At 46.0% G+C, this 22,002-nt stretch overlaps 1 protein-coding gene across 1 annotated transcript in view; it reads right to left on the bottom strand.

Moving 5' to 3' along the window:
- LOC137528587 (uncharacterized) overlaps nt 1–22,002 on the bottom strand; it is a 122,359-nt gene that overhangs the window by 2,720 nt on the left and 97,637 nt on the right. Inside the window, exons 7-8 of the mRNA XM_068249933.1 lie at nt 17,831–17,963; nt 1,077–1,364 (exon numbers count right to left, since the gene is read on the bottom strand). Of these exons, the coding sequence (XP_068106034.1) occupies nt 1,077–1,364; nt 17,831–17,963 (421 nt within the window). The remainder of the gene's footprint in view (nt 1–1,076; nt 1,365–17,830; nt 17,964–22,002) is intronic.

Genomic DNA, 22,002 nt, shown 5'->3' with positions numbered 1-22,002 from the left:
AGGCTGATCATGGAGCTCTGTGTCTCTGCAGGGAACGATTGCACATGTGCGCACGTGTTCCCTGGTAATCTCCGCCCCCAGGACTTGATGTCAATTGGCTTTAGGCAGTCCTGGGGGCTCCACCTTCCCCCCACCCATCGGCGTTAGGCAGTCGGGAAGGGGTTAAGTCTACTTGCTGCTATACAGAAGAAGGGGCATAACTACTCAGGTCCGGGCCCCCACAGAGGTCTGTCAACTGGGCCCCTCCCCCCGCCTCTCTAACAGGAGGGGGGCAGGCCGATCTTTTGATTAATAAATTCAGAGCGGCTGCCAGCACAGTGGAGTGTTATACAAACCTGCTGCAGGGGTGATACACATCTCTTCCACTTCCTGTTCATTTTGCAACTAAGTGCCATGCAGCCAGCCAATCATCATGCGTGGACTGAAGCCCCATGGTAATTAACTGGCTGCCTGGTGCTTGCACAATGAAGAGGAAGTGAAGGAGATGTGTATTACCCCTGTAGCAGGTCTGATAAAACTCTACTGCACTGCCTGCTCTGCATAAATTATGTATTCAACCACAACATCAGCTTCTGGGCCCCTCCCAGGTCCCCCTGGCTACCGCCCCTGATGCCCCCCCCCCCACTCCCCCTGACTGCTGCAGGCAGAGGCGGGACAAGGTCCTCCAGCACCCAAGGCTGAGACACCAAAGTGCGCCCCTCCATCCCTCCCACCCCAGCCGTCACACACTGATTGCTATTAGACTAAGAGGGCCACAGGGCCCACAACCTCCCCAACACCTTAATATCTAGTTATCTGGCTTGCAGTCACTGGTATGTATCCCCTTTTCTTATTTCTTTCTGCTTCATACATAATTAGAAATGACAACTGAGTGAGTTGTGCGCCCCCTCCTACACTGCGCTCTGAGGCTGGAGCCTCTCCAGCCTATGCCTCGGCCCGGCCCTGGCTGCAGGGGTCAAGGGGGCTACCCCTGTGATTGTGGTAGGGAGTACAATACATTTTTCCCAACCTTTGGCAGTGAAAATATAGTACAATATCTGTAGTATATAAACTGCTACATCACAAATTACACTTACCAAGAGCTGTGATTTTCCTCTGTAGGTCTCCCCAAGCTTTCACTTTACTTGCCGAGCTTTTCCAAGCTTCAATCTTATCTTCAAGAAGTCTCCAAGCTGTACTTTGTTTATCAAAGCCTCTCCAAGGTTTTACATCACTTTCCAGGCCTTGCAAATTTTCGGTATTGTTTCTTCTGGGCAAAGAACGTCTCACTTTAAGGTGCTTTAAAGATTTAATGTAAATCTGCAGATCGCTCCAGGCTTCCATATCACGTTGCCGGTGTTCCCAGGATCCTGGATCTTCCTCATCTGTTTCATAAGCAAAGGAAAAAAAGATGCCTCAGATTTGGGTCTGCCAGCTATATCAGTAAAATACCGGCAGCATATGGGGTATGGGGATGAGTGTATGAGATCTGAAAGTTCGATTTAGCAGTGAATTAAAAAACTATTCTGCTTATGAACGCTCGTGGGGACAGGCCAGAGGGGTGGCAATATTTTGGTGGGAGTGTGCATCTGCCTGGAAAATGATTTGCTCCCAGCATTCACAGCAACCTCAATCAGCACAATAGAGTAGTGGGGGTGTCAGGGCACCCTGGAGAAAAAAGACACAGGAGACAAAAACTATTTTTTATCCCCATTACTTGCCTGGGCCTTCCTTAAATCCCCTTAAAGGGACTCCAAGCTCAAAATAAAAACGAAATCGGTCCTCACCTGGGGCTTTCTGCAGCCCAGTGTAGGTCGGGAGGTCCCATGGCGTCCATCTGGCTCCTCACCCATGGCCTAGTTATAAATGGCTCCCCGGCAGCTCCCGGCGACACTGGGCCCGAGTGTCGGGCTCCTTCTTCCTGAAACGTCACGTCTGTGGTCACCACGGCGGCCGCATCGCGTCATCACGGCGGCCGGGGTGACAGTATTGCGCATGCGCGATTTAATCAGGCACTCGGACCCAGTGTCGCTGGGAGCCGCCGGGGAGCCATTTCTGAGCGGAATGAAAGCCAGCATTTCTTTTTTGCTCTAATAGATTATTTACAGCATACAGTGGTTTGCAAAAGTATTCGGCCCCCCTGAAGTTTTCTACATTTTGTCATATTACTGCCACAAACATGAAGCAATTTTATTGGAATTCCACGTGAAAGACCAATACAAAGTGGTGTATACCTGAGAAGTTGAATGAAAATCATACAAGATTCCAAACATTTTTTACAAATAAATAACTGCAAAGTGGGGTGTGCGTAATTATTCAGCCCCCTTTGGTCTGAGTGCAGTCAGTTGCCCATAGACATTGCCTGATGAGTGCTAATGACTAAATAGAGTGTGCCTGTGTGTAATCTAATGTCAGTACAAATACAGCTGCTCTGTGACGGCCTCAGAGGTTGTTTAAGAGAATATTGGGAGCAACAACACCGTGAAGTCCAAAGAACACACAAGACAGGTCAGGGATCAAGTTATTGAGAAATTTAAAGCAGGCTTAGGCTACAAAAAGATTTTCAAAGCCTTGAACATCCCACGGAGCACTGTTCAAGCGATCATTCAGAAATGGAAGGAGTATGGCACAACTGTAAACCTACCAAGACAAGGCCATCCACCTAAACTCACAGGCCGAACAAGCAGAGCGCTGATCAGAAATGCAGTCAAGAGACCCATGGTGACTCTGGACGAGCTGCAGAGATCTACAGCTCAGGTGGGAGACTCTGTCCATAGGACAACTATTAGTCATGCACTGCACAAAGTTGGCCTTTATGGAAGAGTGGCAAGAAGAAAGCCATTGTTAACAGAAAAGCATAAGAAGTCCAGTTTGCAGTTTGCCACAAGCCATGTGGGGGACACAGCAAACATGTGGAAGAAGGTGCTCTGGTCAGATGAGACCAAAATGGAATTTTATGGCCAAAATGTAAAACGCTATGTGTGGCAGAAAACTAACACTGCACATCACTCAGAACACACCATCCCCACTGTCAAATATGGTGGTGGCAGCATCATGCTCTTGGGGTGCTTCTCTTCAGCAGGGACAGGGAAGCTGGTCAGAGTTGATGGGAAGATGGATGGAGCCAAATACAGGGCAATCTTGGAAGAAAACCTCTTGGAGTCTGCAAAAGACTTGAGACTGGGGCGGAGGTTCACCTTCCAGCAGGACAACGACCCTAAACATAAAGCCAGGGCAACAATGGAATGGTTTAAAACAAAACACATCCATGTGTTAGAATGGCCCAGTCAAAGTCCAGATCTAAATCCAATCGAGAATATGTGGCAAGATCTGAAAACTGCTGTTCACAAACACTGTCCATCTAATCTGACTGAGCTGTAGCTGTTTTGCAAAGAAGAATGGGCAAGCTTTTCAGTCTCTAGATGTGCAAAGCTGGTAGAGACGTACCCTAAAAGACTCGCAGCTGTAATTGCAGCAAAAGGTAGTTCTACAAAGTATTGACTCAGGGGGCTGAATAATTACGCACACCCCACTTTGCAGTTATTTATTTTTTTTAAATGTTTGGAATCATGTATGATTCTCGTTCCACTTCTCATGTGTACACCACTTTGTATTGGTCTTTCATGTGGAATTCCAATAAAATTGATTCATGTTTGGGGCAGTAATACGACAAAATGTGGAAAACTTCAAGGGGGCCGAATACTTTTGCAAGCCACTGTATTATATAAAACCAGCATTTTTTTTTACTAGAACAGCATTCAAACGGTTACACACAGGACTAATGCTGGGAATACACGGTTAGATTTTGAGCCATTTAGATGGCTGAATAGATAATTTCCGACATGTCCGATCTTGCGCCCGATCGTTTCCGTGCTCGATTTTGCATGGGGAACAATGGGAAAAGATAAGAAAAACGAATAGAAGATAAGAGAATCGCCCACAGAATTGAGCGCGGAAAACAATCGGGTGCGGAATCGAGCGGCAAAATCGACTCGTGTAATCCTAGCATTAGAAGCTTCCCAGCCAGCAAAGCTGGGCGCATCTAAAGTTGTAGATAATGTTATCTTGTGTTTTAATTGTGTCAAGTGACGAATGTAAATAAACACTTCTCTGACACTGCCGGGTCCCCTGAACAAAGTCAGACAATTTAGAAAGCATTTCTGCTTGTTAGAACATGAATAAAGCAGTTATAAATAAAATGCAAGTAAGCTCTCAGAGTAAAAAAGTGTACTTTGGGAACGTATAATTTCTAAATGAATACTAATACTTATGCACAAAAGCAAATATGCTAACCGTATGGCATATAAAAAGTAGGAAAACATGTTTTTATTGAATATTATGTCAGGATTTTATACCGCTTTAAGGCCACCCATCCCTCGCCATATCCCCCGTGTTGCTCTGGTCCCCGGCAATTAGGCCTGAAAGCTTGGCCAAGTCGTGCTTCGCCACACATGTGTGGCCTGGCCAGGTGAGCTCCCTCGTCACGCTCCTGCAGCTGGGAGAATTCAGTACTTATGCAGTACACCTGTACAGATGCAGAATGCTCCCAGAGATGGGAGCACGACAGGAAGCGCACCTGCCTGGGCCGCACATGCGTGGCGAAGCGCGACTCGGACAGGCTTTTGGGCTTAATTGCAGGGGGCCAGAGCAACACGGGGATCCGGTGAGGGACAGGTGGCCTTAAGGGGATTTAAGGAAGGCCCAGGTAAGTATTTTACTTGAGACGCTTCTCCCTCACTTCTTATACTTGAGACACTGCTCCCCCACTTCTTATTACCCACCGACTCTGGTTAGTTAGACCAATGGTGGATGTGACTTTTTTTGTACATTTATTCTCTTCAATTTCTGTCTGTGGTAGAGAAAGAAGGGTCTGATACCAAGCAGCAGGTCAGTGATCTTCAAAGCTATTCTGCTTATTAAGCTGCTAGAGTTTCAACAGAAGCTGGAAGATCTTGATGATAGGCGGAGAAGGAATAATATCAGGGTGAGGGGACTGCCCGAGTCTGTTACAACTGACAACAGATAAAGCCCGCCATTACTGCTATATTCATTCAGCTTCTTCACAGGCCTAAGGATGCTCAGATTTATATTGAATGGGCATTGGGCACCCAGAGCTTTACGGCCACGCGGTCGGGAAGATGATCTCCCAAGGGATGTGATATGTTGCTTTGCCAGCTGTTCCCTAAAAGAGGAAGGAATGAAGTAATGAAGAAAGCATGGGCTCAGGATGAAATAAGGTAAACCTAGCGAAGAGCGAGCTATTACCACAGTCCAAGTTGGTGGAACCTTCTACTTTTCGGAGGCTGGGTGTAAAAGTGGTGTGGGATTATGGCAATTATCTGGGAATAAAAATAGAATGAGATCCTAGTACTCTCTATTCTTTAAACTTAAAGGGAACCAGAGAGGAAACACCCGTGTGTATTTTACCATATATATCAGTAAGAACATTAGAGAAAACACTTACCATGCTCTCTGTTTCATCCTCACTGCTAAAAGTGTCTGGTATCAGCTGTGTCTAAGAATCCCGGACTGAGCATTCAGTCTGGCTTTGCAGGGATGAATTATAGCTGAGTCATTATAGCAGAGCCACAAGGGGGCAGACTTGGGCTTGAAATAACACCACAGAAGACAGACTTAGCTATAATCTTTCTGTAGCAAAGCTAGACGGAGCAGCCTGACTTCTCAGTCGGGGATTCTTATCAGAGGTGATAACATTCAGATTAAACAGAGAACAATGAAACAAAGAGCAGATTAGGTATTTACTGTCATGTTCCCACTGATTTATAAGGTAAAATACAAGAGAGTGCTTCATCTCTGGTTCTCTTTAACTCCCCTTTTTAAAGATGTCATAGCACAGAGCGAGGAATGAGAGCATATTCCTCTAGGGGTTTCTGGGAGAGCAGCACTGTTAAAAATTAGTTTTGGATGGCTACTTTACCCTATGCAGGTTCTCCCACTGCTGGTTCGCCATGCGGACACTCAGATACTGATGAAAGCGTTCACCCGAATTATCTGGAGTAACAAGCGCAACCGTATTAACATCTCATGACTTCAGCTCCCAAAGGAGATGGGGGAGGAGCTTAATATACCTGACATTAGGCGTTATAATCTGGCATGCCTCTGACACCATGTAAGAGACCGGGTAACAGGGAGGGGAGATTTTTCCAATACCTAGCTAAAGAAAAACATAGCTGAACCTTGGGACCTTAACCCTCCTGGCGGTCAAAATTAAACCACCAGGGGGCAGCGCAGCACTATTTTTTTATTTTATTTTACATGACAGCCTGTCTGTTCTGAACGGGATTTCCATTAGGGCTTCCCCCGTCGCCACGGCGATGGGCGGGATGATGTCACCGACGTCATCGACGTCGTGACGTCAAAAGGAGTCCCGATCCACCCCTCAGCGCTGCCTGGCACTGATTGGCCAGGCAGCGCATGGGGTCTGGGGGGCGACGTGGCGTGGCGAATCGGCGTGGAGCGGCGGCGATCGGGCAGTACATGCAGCTAGCAAAGTGCTAGCTGCGTGTACAAAAAAAAATTATGCAAATCGCCCCAGCAGGGCCTGAGATATCCTCCTGCGTGGCATAGCCCGAGCTCAGCTCGGGCTTACCGCCAGGAAGGTCAAGGGGCTGCTGCTATACCTGTGAGGCTTAACCTCCGTGACGGTAACCCCGAGTTACAGTCAGGGTGGAAAACTCCAGCTCAAAGTGGTAACCCTGACCCACACTTGGGGTAGCTGCCGGAGGCTCTATACAGAGCAATGCGTGCATCAGGCATATCAACTCACCTCCCGGGGAATCCCGACGTCGCCGCCATTCTTCTTCCGCTCCTCCAAGGCTCTTCTTCCCCCTGATGAGATGGCCGTCTGTCGTCATGACAACAGCCAGCAATCTCACTTTAGGGTTTACATCACCACCTAGAGGACAGAGGGAAAACTGCAGTGCTGGAGCCCAGGGAGGTGAGTAAGTGATGGGGTAGCTGCAGACTCTCTCGTGGTATGATTTTTTTTCATGATTTTAGGATCTAAAAGCACATGAAAAAATTGTACCGCTTTTGGACCCTAAAATCAGGAGGAATCATACCGCCAGGGAGGTTAAGTATAGTTCCCTGTTCCGGGATACGATTTTGGCATGGAGAGAGATCCGAAAACTCTTTACATTACTATGGAGGGTGTGGAAGTACATGCCTTTTAAGTGCAATCTGTCTTTTACTCCAGGAATGATGCATAATAGCTATCAGATGTGGCATAGCCTTGGGCTCGATAAATTGGGGAATATTCTGGACTTGGAACACAATAGATTACTCAACTTTGCAGAGGTTGTTCACAACTTTGGAGTTCCAAGGACAGATTCCTTAATTTACAGAGGAGCACTGACAGGTGAAAATGGCTCTTGGCGGTAAGTGGTTAAATAAATGATCTAAAATCTGCTCTAAAATCATTTTAAGGCCATTACCTGTTTTGTGTTTCACAGAACAAATCTTCCTTCTGGAGAGAAGTTACCCATAGAGAATCTGCATGAAGATTATTTGTATGGAAAACAGAGGCGCCAGCAGGATAAAATTAGATAAAATGTTAAAAAATTGCTTGGAGTAAGTGGTGGGCTTACTTCTACAAAGCAGACACGAAATACTGTCTCAATACCAATAAACGCATTTATTATGCGGTACCCCAAGAGTGCAGCGCGTTTCGCAGGTCAAGCCCGCTTCATCAGGCAAAAAATGGGGACAACAGAATTTCAGCAGTAATGGATTTAGCGCCTCAGTGCTCCACTGCTGAAATTCTGTTGTCCCCATTTTTTGCCTGATGAAGCGGGCTTGACCTGCGAAACGCGTTGCACTCTTGGGGTACCCAATAATAAATGTGTTTATTGATATTGAGACAGTATTTCGTGTCTGCTTTGTAGAAGTAAGCCCACCACTTACTCCAAGCAATTTTTAAACATTTTATCTAATTTTATCCTGCTGGCGCCTCTATTTTACATACAAATATACTGAATCCACTCCTGGTGGAGGGGAGTGCTACCCCCTGGTTTTTCCTATCTACAGAGAGCGACTTCTTAAACCTGAGTGAGGACAGGTCTAATTTCCTCACCTGCTTATACAGTGGTTGCCTGATTGGTAACCCATGTTTGTGAGTATAATTTTTCTCACCTATCACTTACCATTTATTTTCAACATACTTCACCATATTGGGCTCTCGTTTTTTTCCCATTTTACTGCATGAAGATTAGGCTGTTTGTGTTAACCCTTTCCCCAGTTTTAACTAGATATCTCCAGCGCCGGATCATCCACAAGGCAACCCTAGGCAGTTTCCTAGGGCCTGGGGAAAGTCCAAGAGGATGCTACCCCCAATAAATCTTACTAAAAAAGCCAGGTGACCATCAGCAGTGGGCAAAAACTGCTATCTTGCCTAGGGCCTGTGACGCCTACGCGGTCCCCGAAAAAAACACAGATGTGTCATTTGAGTCACAAGTAGAGATGTCAGACATCAAATTTTCCGTTCGGGAATGGCGAACGCGAACTTCCACAAACGTCCTGCGGACAGGCGGATTTGCGGATTCTCCAGAGACTTCAATGGGCAGGCGAATTTAGAAACCCACAAAAGTGATGGAAAACTTGTTTCAAAGGCTTAACACCTGGATAGGGGCATGCCGGAGGGGGATCCATGCCAAAAGTCCCACTAAAAATTACGGAGTTGAAGCAGAGTCGGGTTTTAACCTCCTTGGCGGTAACCTCGTGTGTGACACGGGGTAAGCCGCCGGAGGGTGCCGCTCAGGCCCTGCTGGGGCGATTTACATAAAAAATTTTTGCTACATGCAGCTAGCACTTTGCTAGCTGCATGTGCATAACGATCGCAGCTGCTACCCGCCAATTCGCCGCTATGAGCCGCGCCCGCCCCCACCCAGACCCCTTACGCTGCCAGGCAGCGCTGAGGGGTGGATCGGAACACCCGCTGACGTCACGACATCGATGACGTTGGTGACGTCATCGCGATTGTCGGCATGGCGACGGGGAAGCCCATACAGGGAATCCCGTTCAGAACGGGATTCCCTGCAGGGTAAAAACGCTGGCGGCGATCGGAGGGGTGGGAGGGATAGCGAAGAGAGGGGGGGAGCATGTAGCTAGCGCTAGGCTAGCTACTTGCTTTAAAAAAAAATTTTGCCACCTGGCGGATTTATTGTACCGCCAGGGAGGTTAATCCCTAAAGGGCAGCAATCACAGTACATTCCTACTTTTGAGGAATAAAGGGCTGCTTTTAAATGTGTTTTTAAATGTTCAGAGTAGTAATGTAAGGGTTATGCCTGCTTCACACTGACAGACCAAATGTGTGGCACACAATTAAATAATATCACTAGCAGTGGGCACAGGTGAGTGTCAGTGCCCATGGGTTCTGTCTGTGCACTATCAGACACTGAGAATACGCTGCAACAGTTCAAACACAATTTAGTGATAATAACAGAGGCCCTGAAGCAGTAGGGGAAAAACTGTGCTTGTTTTTTTATGTAGCACACAATTAGATATCACTATAAGTGGGCACAGGTATGGCTCAATATGCTTCAACAGTTCAAACATAAGTTAGTGATAATAACGGAGGAGGCCCTGGAGCACTATTGTGCTTATAGTAGTGGCAAAACAGAGGCGCCAAAAGAATAAAAAAGACCGTATTAAAATCAATAAAACACGGGGGGCAAGGGTGGACTTACCTCCCCAATCATTCAAACACAAACACTGTGATCAAATGTGAAAAAACATTTAATCTGTACTCCAAAGACAAACAATTGCAACGCGTTTCGCGGGTCTCAAGCCCGCTTCCTCAGGCAAAATACAAGACAAGGAGCAGCTGTAAGAAACAAAAAATAAAATAAAAATGAAAGAAAATGAAAATAAAACCAAGTATAATAAAAACACATCCAATCAGATATACACAATAAAAAACGCAGTTGTCTCAAATAAAGAGAGACCCTATGGACAATCGATAAAATAGACATGAATGTAAATATAAACATGTGCAATTCCAAATTCAATGTCAATAGATGTCATACAAATATAAACATGCAGAACAACACATGTAACATTCCCATTTGATAAGAAAAAACTGTTTTCCCTTTAATTAATACCATGTTGTTACCCTAATGTCCCACTTATTACGATCTGTATTTGCTTGTCTATTGTACCCCTCCTATGTGAGGGTCCCGTAGTTGAGGGTGATAATCCATGTAATATAATAGATAAATGAATAAACTAGACCTCAGTGTGGTGTCATGTGACACCATATAACAAAGGGTCTCTTACCTCAGATATGTGTAGTCGGAGCGCGGCGCCTCTGTAGCGAGCGGGCGCCGCGCTGTATACTGATATACTCTACACTCATTTACCCCGTTTAGAGCTGGCGGGAGATTCGCGCGGGGTGCGTGGTCAGCCTGCAAAGGTCGGGGAATGTCCGGTCTCTTAGGGTATAGCGTATTGGTCTATGCGGCCAAGCGGAAGTGCGTCACCATAAGGGCACACTGTCCGCCGCCGCCATTGATGTAAGGGGCATGTTGCTGTGCGGATATGCCGCACTAGCCATCAGGGGATGATGAAAAAACTGGGCGGAAGTGTGTCATCAAAAGGGCACACTTCCCGCAGCAGCCATACTATGAAAGGGATATGACACCGTTAGGGACATATATCCCTTCTATACAATGCACACGGATGCATGCATAATAGATTACCCCTGGCTCAGTGGAAATACAACCGGCTTAGTGAAATAAGTGAAAATTGGGAATTGCATACACATATATAAATTATATGCCATTGGGTTTTTAACTCTAATTCCGTACACTCCACCCTCTGTACAAAAAAAGGAAAACCCTTCATGCATCAGAGGACAGGCATATTCGCAATACACTATAAAGGATGTATTTCATTGATTAAGTAAAGTTGGTTGTACTGGGACAATGGAATAAATACAGGGTGGTTGTTCTTAAGAACTGGGTGTACTGAAAAAGACATCCATGATGATTAGGATGTAATAGATGTGTGGTGTACTACCACCATCTAGTGGTGCATCTGTATAATCAATGAACAGGTTTATCTCTCAGTATTAGCAACAATGTATGAAATTCCAGTGTACAATGTATCATTGAGGGGTACACAAAGGACCCACACGCTAAAACTGAGAAAAAACAGGAGCATAAATATGACATAGTATACATAATATACCATACCCTATACTGGAACCTATGTATAAGAACAATTAGCATTTTTTAAAAAATAAATATATACAAAGATAAAAAAATGGAGCACAATGAAAAAGGAACAAAAAGTAAAAAAGAGCGACTGTGAATATATATCTTCACTATACGGTGTACTAATCTCTTGACTGGAGAGTACAAATGGAGCAAGGAAATGGGTCAAAGGAAAAGGGGGAGGAGGGGGAGGGAGGGGAAAGGGGAAGTGAAGCAGTAGGGAACAAGGGGCAAGAGTTGGAAAGGTAGGGACCAAGAGGGCAGGAACTAGAAAGTTTGTTCTAGTTGTTCATTCAGACCTGTAGGTACCAATGTCCTTAAGGTCTGGATCCAGAACATCTCTCTGCTTTTTAGTAGGTGAAATGCATTCCTACCCCGAGGATTGATGGTTTCGATTGCAGTAAACGTCACCATAGCCGGATTTCTATTATGAATGTTATCAAAGTGCCTGGACAGGCTGTGGTTAGGGAAGCCTTTTGTAATGTTGCGCCTATGTTGCCCTATTCTGTACCGTAATAACTGTGTGGTGCGACCTACATACTGCAACTTACATGGACAGGACGCCACATAGATGACAAATCTCGTTTCGCAATCAATATATCTGAGAATCGGATAGGTGTCTTGACTGCTGAAGGATACAATCTGTTGGGTGTGGGAGATAAAACTACATGCCAGACAGCGATTCTTCTGGCAAGCATGAGAACCCACTGGTGATGTGGGTTTGGAGGCTACTGTTTTGAGTTTACTTGGGGCCAGTAAATTCCTAAGGTTGGGTGCCCTACGGTAAGTCAGAACAGGTTTTTTAGGGATAGAATCACGTAAGTACGGGTCCTGCCGGAGGATCTCCCATCTATTAGTAAGGATGTCCTTTAGGGCTCTGTGTTGAGCACTATACTTTGTAATAAACCTAAGTATATTTTCTGATTCTGTTTGTATGTCAGCATCAGTGTTCCTTGTTACCCGCGGGTGTCTAGCTTTCTGCCTTGCATTTTCTATTAACTTCCTTGGGTATTTCCGTTCTCTGAATTTTTTTACCAGGATTTTCGATTGTGTGTTGTAGTCTTTTATGTCTGTACAATTTTTATGAATGTGCTGGAATTGATTATATGGGGTGTTAAGTGTCCAAGGTCTATAATGAAAGCTGTTAAAATGTATGTAGTTGTTAGAGTCGACTGTTTTAAAATGTGTTTTGGTTTTGATTTGTCCATGTTGATGAAACAGGACCAGGTCCAAAAATTCAATGGATGTTGGATTGTGTTGTGCCATGAAGGACAAACCTGCCCTATTCTTATTTAGGTGGCTCAGAAATGAAGGTATATAGGAGGGGTCGCCCCTCCAGATAAACACCAAATCGTCTATATAACGTCTGTACATGACTATATTGTCCCGGAAAGGGTTATTTTGAGAGATGTATGATACTTCAAGTAGTCCCATAGCTAGGTTGGCATAGCTGGGTGCAAAGATGCTGCCCATCGCTGTGCCACCCACTTGGCGGTATATAGTGTCCATGAATGAAAAAAAGTTGTGAGTTAAAATAAATTCAACACACTGTATGAGAAATGATTTTTGTGCCAGTGGCATGTCAGTGTCCAGGTTCAGGTAGTGTTGGGTTGCCTCGATCCCGAATGTATGGGAGATGTTGGTGTAAAGAGCTGACACATCACATGTCAGCCATGTGTATTCTGGGTCCCACGTATAATCTTTCAATGTATCGATCAGGTGTTTGGAATCTTTTATATACGAATCGAGTTTCTGAACATATTTGTGTAGGTGACAGTCTACAAATCTGGATAGGTTACAGGTAACTGAGTCTATACCTGATATTATGGGTCTACCGGGTGGTTTGGATAGGCTCTTATGTATTTTAGGGAGTTGATAAAAGTAGGGGGTCGAAGGGCTATCAATCAGGATAAAACTACGTTCACCCTTAGTGATGAGTCCCTTCATATGGGCGTCATTGATAAATGCTCTGAGTTGGTGATTATATGAGATGGTGGGGTCTTCTGTGAGTGTCTCGTAACTAGTCAAATCATTAAGAAGACGGAGGGATTCCGTCACATAGTCTTCTTTATTTAGGACCACTATGCCTCCTCCCTTGTCCGCAGGTTTAATAATGAGATCAGGATTCTTTTTCAGCTGGTTAAGTGCTGTTCTTTCAGCCTGGGTGAGGTTGGAGGGATGATGGCCATTGTCCTTGCAGAGTTTTTGTATATCCTCTAGGGTAAGTGCATAGAAGGTCTCTATGAAATTCCCTTTGGAGGCTGTGGGGTAGAATCTGGAGCGTCCTTTTAAGGACGTGGTGATGCATTTCTCCAGTTCTACCTCATGTTCATTAAATATATATAAATATCATACATCTCTCAAAATAACCCTTTCCGGGACAATATAGTCATGTACAGACGTTATATAGACGATTTGGTGTTTATCTGGAGGGGCGACCCCTCCTATATACCTTCATTTCTGAGCCACCTAAATAAGAATAGGGCAGGTTTGTCCTTCACGGCACAACACAATCCAACATCCATTGAATTTTTGGACCTGGTCCTGTTTCATCAACATGGACAAATCAAAACCAAAACACATTTTAAAACAGTCGACTCTAACAACTACATACATTTTAACAGCTTTCATTATAGACCTTGGACACTTAACACCCCATATAATCAGTTCCAGCACATTCATAAAAATTGTACAGACATAAAAGACTACAACACACAATCGAAAATCCTGGTAAAAAAATTCAGAGAACGGAAATACCCAAGGAAGTTAATAGAAAATGCAAGGCAGAAAGCTAGACACCCGCGGGTAACAAGGAACACTGATGCTGACATACAAACAGAATCAGAAAATATACTTAGGTTTATTACAAAGTATAGTGCTCAACACAGAGCCCTAAAGGACATCCTTACTAATAGATGGGAGATCCTCCGGCAGGACCCGTACTTACGTGATTCTATCCCTAAAAAACCTGTTCTGACTTACCGTAGGGCACCCAACCTTAGGAATTTACTGGCCCCAAGTAAACTCAAAACAGTAGCCTCCAAACCCACATCACCAGTGGGTTCTCATGCTTGCCAGAAGAATCGCTGTCTGGCATGTAGTTTTATCTCCCACACCCAACAGATTGTATCCTTCAGCAGTCAAGACACCTATCCGATTCTCAGATATATTGATTGCGAAACGAGATTTGTCATCTATGTGGCGTCCTGTCCATGTAAGTTGCAGTATGTAGGTCGCACCACACAGTTATTACGGTACAGAATAGGGCAACATAGGCGCAACATTACAAAAGGCTTCCCTAACCACAGCCTGTCCAGGCACTTTGATAACATTCACAACAGAAACCCGGCCATGGTGACGTTTACTGCAATCGAAACCATCAATCCTCGGGGTAGGAATGCATTTCACCTACTAAAAAGCAGAGAGATGTTCTGGATCCAGACCCTAAGGACATTGGTACCTACAGGTCTGAATGAACAACTAAAAAAAACTTTCTAGTTCATGCCCTCTTGGTCCCTACCTTTCCAACTCTTGCCCCTTGTTCCCTACTGCTTCTCTTCCCCTTTCCCCTCCCTCCCCCTCCTCCCCCTTTTCCTTTGACCCATTTCCTTGCTCCATTTGTACTCTCCAGTCAAGAGATTAGTACACCGTATAGTGAAGATATATATTCACAGTCGCTCTTTTTTACTTTTTGTTCCTTTTTCATTGTGCTCCATTTTTTTATCTTTGTATATATTTATTTTTTAAAAAATGCTAATTGTTCTTATACATAGGTTCCAGTATAGGGTATGGTATATTATGTATACTATGTCATATTTATGCTCCTGTTTTTTCTCAGTTTTAGCGTGTGGGTCCTTTGTGTACCCCTCAATGATACATTGTACACTGGAATTTCATACATTGTTGCTAACACTGAGAGATAAACCTGTTCATTGATTATACAGATGCACCACTAGATGGTGGTAGTACACCACACATCTATTACATCCTAATCATCATGGATGTCTTTTTCAGTACACCCAGTTCTTAAGAACAACCACCCTGTATTTATTCCATTGTCCCAGTACAACCAACTTTACTTAATCAATGAAATACATCCTTTATAGTGTATTGCGAATATGCCTGTCCTCTGATGCATGAAGGGTTTTCCTTTTTTTGTACAGAGGGTGGAGTGTACGGAATTAGAGTTAAAAACCCAATGGCATATAATTTATATATGTGTATGCAATTCCCAATTTTCACTTATTTCACTAAGCCGGTTGTATTTCCACTGAGCCAGGGGTAATCTATTATGCATGCATCCGTGTGCATTGTATAGAAGGGATATATGTCCCTAACGGTGTCATATCCCTTTCATAGTATGGCTGCTGCGGGAAGTGTGCCCTTTTGATGACACACTTCCGCCCAGTTTTTTCATCATCCCCTGATGGCTAGTGCGGCATATCCGCACAGCAACATGCCCCTTACATCAATGGCGGCGGCGGACAGTGTGCCCTTATGGTGACGCACTTCCGCTTGGCCGCATAGACCAATACGCTATACCCTAAGAGACCGGACATTCCCCGACCTTTGCAGGCTGACCACGCACCCCGCGCGAATCTCCCGCCAGCTCTACACGGGGTAAATGAGTGTAGAGTATATCAGTATACAGCGCGGCGCCCGCTCGCTACAGAGGCGCCGCGCTCCGACTACACATATCTGAGGTAAGAGACCCTTTGTTATATGGTGTCACATGACACCACACTGAGGTCTAGTTTATTCATTTATCTATTATATTACATGGATTATCACCCTCAACTACGGGACCCTCACATAGGAGGGGTACAATAGACAAGCAAATACAGATCGTAATAAGTGGGACATTAGGGTAACAACATGGTATTAATTAAAGGGAAAACAGTTTTTTCTTATCAAATGGGAATGTTACATGTGTTGTTCTGCATGTTTATATTTGTATGACATCTATTGACATTGAATTTGGAATTGCACATGTTTATATTTACATTCATGTCTATTTTATCGATTGTCCATAGGGTCTCTCTTTATTTGAGACAACTGCGTTTTTTATTGTGTATATCTGATTGGATGTGTTTTTATTATACTTGGTTTTATTTTCATTTTCTTTCATTTTTATTTTATTTTTTGTTTCTTACAGCTGCTCCTTGTCTTGTATTTTGCCTGAGGAAGCGGGCTTGAGACCCGCGAAACGCGTTGCAATTGTTTGTCTTTGGAGTACAGATTAAATGTTTTTTCACATTTGATCACAGTGTTTGTGTTTGAATGATTGGGGAGGTAAGTCCACCCTTGCCCCCCGTGTTTTATTGATTTTAATACGGTCTTTTTTATTCTTTTGGCGCCTCTGTTTTGCCACTACTATAAGCACAATAGTGCTCCAGGGCCTCCTCCGTTATTATCACTAACTTATGTTTGAACTGTTGAAGCATATTGAGCCATACCTGTGCCCACTTATAGTGATATCTAATTGTGTGCTACATAAAAAAACAAGCACAGTTTTTCCCCTACTGCTTCAGGGCCTCTGTTATTATCACTAAATTGTGTTTGAACTGTTGCAGCGTATTCTCAGTGTCTGATAGTGCACAGACAGAACCCATGGGCACTGACACTCACCTGTGCCCACTGCTAGTGATATTATTTAATTGTGTGCCACACATTTGGTCTGTCAGTGTGAAGCAGGCATAACCCTTACATTACTACTCTGAACATTTAAAAACACATTTAAAAGCAGCCCTTTATTCCTCAAAAGTAGGAATGTACTGTGATTGCTGCCCTTTAGGGATTAACCTCCCTGGCGGTACAATAAATCCGCCAGGTGGCAAAAAATTTTTTTAAAGCAAGTAGCTAGCCTAGCGCTAGCTACATGCTCCCCCCCTCTCTTCGCTATCCCTCCCACCCCTCCGATCGCCGCCAGCGTTTTTACCCTGCAGGGAATCCCGTTCTGAACGGGATTCCCTGTATGGGCTTCCCCGTCGCCATGCCGACAATCGCGATGACGTCACCAACGTCATCGATGTCGTGACGTCAGCGGGTGTTCCGATCCACCCCTCAGCGCTGCCTGGCAGCGTAAGGGGTCTGGGTGGGGGCGGGCGCGGCTCATAGCGGCTCATAAATCCCCTAAAACTCGCCTTCCCTCTCCCCTGCAAAATCCATGACTTTCTTGGTTGTGGATTTTGCTGCTGTTGGAGGCAGAGCTATGAGCCCCTCTCAGTGAAGGAATACTGAGAGGGGCGGGGGAGAGGCAGCGATCCAGGTTGACAGATGCGCTGAGAGGCAGAGCTGCGGCTTATAGCTCTGCCTCTCACGGAAGCGCTGCCCAGATTGATGATTTAAGTAGGTTCTTATTATCATGCAGAACGGTTCTCCCTGCTGGTTAGAACAGATTAAGAAGAAAAAGCATCAGTAAATGCATTGCTAAATCTCCCCCTGTATCCCTGGGGTTGAGGAGGATAGGGAAAGCCTCATTAGGATCCAGAGGCTCAGGCTTCCCCTTCTGAGGTAAGTACACCCCAGGGGCTCTTTTGTTGTTACAGTTCCTCTTTAATGATAATCTATGGGGAAAGGGGAATGGTTGATCAGGGGAGGGGCCATATTCTGACATTTACCTGGATCCCCTTCCTGGGATGAGACAGGGCGATCTACAAGCAGTACTTCCGCCTCAAGTGTTTCCGTGCCCCGTTGAGCCACTAAATACGCAATCTCCTCCATTTCACCTCTGGGCATATCTTCATGTTTCAGCTGCAACAAACAACATGTCTATGTAAATTTGGTGACACGCGTTAGGTTATAGTTCCCAGTGTGCTCAGAGCATTCATAAACCCACACTCTCTCTCTGTACATTTGTAGTGAAATTCCATTGCATATGCCCACCTTCCCTTAAAGGGACACTAAAGCCAGGAATAAAAAATCATTTTTACTTTCCTGGGGCTTCTACCAGCCCCTTCAGCCATCCCGTGCCCTCGCAGTCACTCACGGAGCCTCTGGTCCCCCTGCCGCCTGCTAGTTTCGTTTTCACTGACAGGGCAAACAGGCCTGGCCATACCCAGAGTCCACTTGGAAACTTTTGGCCCCAGAGCCTTCTGTCATGCTGCCCCTACGTTTTGGAACTCCTTACCTCAACAGATGAGGACAGCTCCATCCCTGGACGTGTTTAAATCCAGACTGAAAACCCACCTGTTCAGTTTGGCATTTGCAGAAATATAACTTGTGTTGTGTGAATACTTCATCCTACTACCAATTACTGAATCTGAGAGAGCCTAAGCGTTTTGAGTCCTATGGGAGAAAAGCGCTATAGAAATGTTATTGTATTGTATTGTATTGTATACTTTTCTTCGCGGTCCCATCCACAATAGTGTCTTATGCCTGTGTGGGACGCTATTGAGGACAAGAACATGAAGAAAGATATGCGTGGCCAGGCCTGAGCAGGTGCACAAAGCCCGCTGACTCCCTTTCAGGGCCTGTCAACGAAAATGAAACTAGCTGACGGCGAGGGACCGGAGGCTCCGTGTGTGACTGCGAGGGCACGGGACAGCTGTATGGGGCTGGTAGAAGCCCCGGGCAAGTAAAACTGATTTTTTTATTCCTGACTTATATGTCCCTTTAACACCTTTCACCTCAGTTGACCTATCCCTTTCCTGACCCCAGCCATCGTGCCCTCCCAGGTCATGTGTCCCATTGCCTACCAATGCCCAGCTCTGTGAGCTCCCTTGAACAGGCTCCTTGAACAGGCAATAAATCAGTGCCCGGGCTTCCTGACTTCGTTATCTCTGCACAGTCGCTGCTGCCTCCTATATACCGACAATTGAAGCACTGTGTAAAAGCAGACTCACTCGTGAACAAGCCGATTGCTTTGATTATATAAGAGTGAACAGAGGCGCCAGCAGGATAAAAGGTACTAAAAAGTTTAAAATTCCTCAGGAGGTGGTGGTGGACTCGCATCCTTGAAGTAGACAAGATACTGTCAGCTTTTTAACAACAACAGGTTTATTTATATACTCCAGACTAGAGTTGGGCCGAACCTCCGATTTTAGGTTCGCGAACCTGGTTCGCGTTAAAGTTCGCGAACCGCAATAGACTTCAATGGGGATGCGAACTTTGAAAAAAAAAATAATTATGCTGGCCACAAAAGTGATGGAAAAGATGTTTCAAGGGGTCTAACACCTGGAGGGGGGCATGGCGGAGTGGGATACATGCCAAAAGTCCCCGGGAAAAATCTGGATTTGACGCAAAGCAGCGTTTTAAGGGCAGAAATCACATTGAATGCTAAATGACAGGCCTAAAGTGCTTTAAAACATCTTGCATGTGTATACATCAATCAGGTAGTGTAATTAAGGTACTACTTCACACTGACACACCAAACTCACCGTGTAACGCACCGCAAACAGCTGTTTGTGTAGTGACGGCCGTGCTGGACTGGTGCGCACCATGGCGAGAGTGCAGGTTTTGGTGGCTTTACAGCCCATATGGTCGCCTGGCTGATGTAGCTGAATGACAGAACAGTGACTGTCCAGCTGATCAAATTTGGTCTGACCACAATGAAGCAACAACCTTATTATCTTTTGTGTGCCCCCCGAGACACTCATCTAGGCGCCGGTCATTGCTTCATTGTGATACGCAAGCCCCTTCACCACGGCAAGGTAATGATCACGAAGGGGAATGGGCGCATGTACATGCCTTTTCTTTTGTTGTTGCAGCTGCCCGCAGTGCAGCCAGAAAAATTAGGCAGTCATGTACACGCACCAGAAAAATTATTACAGCGGCCGCTGCTAGCAGCGGCCTAAAAAATTCAGCAATCCGCCTGGAGTCCCGGACCCTGTTGGTGGTGGCGGAGAAGATAGTCAAGCGGCCTGCAGGCAGACATGCTGTGTGGAGGGACTGGGAGCGACTTAGTCTTCTTGGGGCAGGCCAGGCAGCCAGTCACATGGCGTGCAGGCAGAGATGCTGTGTGTGCGGGGACTGACTTAGTCTTGGGGCGGGCAGCAGCCCTCCGGGATCCATGCCTCATTCATTTTGATAAAGGTGAGGTACTTAACACTTTTGTGACTTAGGCGACTTCTCTTCTCTGTGACAATGCCTCCAGCTGCGCTGAAGGTCCTTTCTGACAGGACGCTTGCGGCAGGGCAGGAGAGAAGTTGGATGGCAAATTGGGACAGCTCTGGCCACAGGTCAAGCCTGCGCACCCAGTAGTTCAAGGGTTCCTCATCGCTGTTCACAGCAGTGTCTACATCCACACTTAAGGCCAGGTAGTCGGCTACCTGCCGTTCCAGGCGTTGGTGGAGGGTGGATCCGGAAGGGCTACGGCGAGGCGTTGGACTAAAGAACATCCGCATGTCCGACATCACCATGAGATCGCTGGAGCGTCCTGTCTTTGACTGCGTGGACACGGGAGGAGGATTAGTGGCAGTGGTACCTTGCTGGCGTTGTGCTGTCACATCACCCTTAAAGGCATTGTAAAGCATAGTTGACAGCTGGTTCTGCATGTGCTGCATCCTTTCCACCTTCCGGTGAGTTGGTAACAGGTCCGCCACTTTGTGCCTTTCCCGAGGGTCTAGTAGTGTGGCCACCCAGTACAGCTCATTCCCCTTGAGGTTTTTTATACGGGGGTCCCTCAACAGGCAGGACAGCATAAAAGACGACATCTGCACAAAGTCGGATCCAGTACCCTCCATCTCCTCTTGCTCTTCCTCAGTGACGTCAGGTAAGTCAACCTCCTCCCCCCAGCCGCGAACAATACCACGGGAAGGTTGAGCAGCACAAGCCCCTTGCGACGCCTGCTGCGGTTGTTCTCCTGCCGCTGTCCCCTCCTCCTCCTCCTCCCCCAAAGAAACACCTTGCTCATCATCCTCTGAGTCTGACTCGTCTTCTGCACACGACTTCTCTTCTTCCTCCTCCTCCCCCCTCTGTGCTGCCGCAGGTGTTGAGGAAACAGCTGGGTCTGATGAAAATTGGTCCCATGCCTGTTCCTGCCGTAACGGTTCCTGGTCACGCTCATTCGCAGCTTCATCCGCCACTCTACGCACAGCACGCTCCAAGAAGTAAGCGTAGGGAATTAAGTCGCTGATGGTGCCCTCACTGTGGCTCACCAGGTTGGTCACCTCCTCAAACGGCCGCATGAGCCTGCATGCATTTTTCATCAGTGTCCAGTTGTCGGGCCAGAACATCCCCATCTTCCCAGACTGTTTCATTCTACTGTAGTTGTAGAGGTAGTGGGTCACGGCTTTCTTCTGTTCTAGCAGGTGGGAGAACATGAGCAGGGTCGAGTTCCAGCGAGTCGGGCTATCGCAAATGAGGCGTCTCACCGGCATGTTGTTTTTGCGCTGAATTTCCGCAAAGCGTGCCATGGCTGTGTAAGACCGCCTCAAATGCCCACAGAACTTCCTGGCCTGCTTCAGGAAATTCGCTAAGCCAGGGTACTTTGCCACAAATCTTTGAACCACTAGATTCATGACATGTGCCATGCAGGGTATGTGTGTCAGCTTCCCCATATGCAAAGCGGCAAGCAGATTGCTGCCGTTGTCGCACACCACGTTGCCTATCTCCAGGTGGTGCGGGGTCAGCCACTCATCCACCTGTTTCTTAAGAGCAGCCAGGAGAGCTGCTCCAGTGTGACTCTCCGCTTTGAGACAAGACATGTCTAAGATGGCGTGACACCTGTGAGGGATCAGCTGCAAATGGTGAGTACTCAGCGGGAGATAGCAGCACAGACAGGTGTATTTTCCAAAACAAACAATAGTTTATTGGACAGCAGGCTTCTTAAACAGCAGTCTTTTGGCAGTTT

Source organism: Hyperolius riggenbachi, chromosome 8, assembly GCF_040937935.1.
Source record: "Hyperolius riggenbachi isolate aHypRig1 chromosome 8, aHypRig1.pri, whole genome shotgun sequence".
NCBI classification, from domain to species: Eukaryota; Metazoa; Chordata; class Amphibia; order Anura; family Hyperoliidae; genus Hyperolius; species Hyperolius riggenbachi.
Note: the sequence above shows the minus strand (reverse complement) of the source record. Positions and strands in the feature narration are given on the sequence as shown.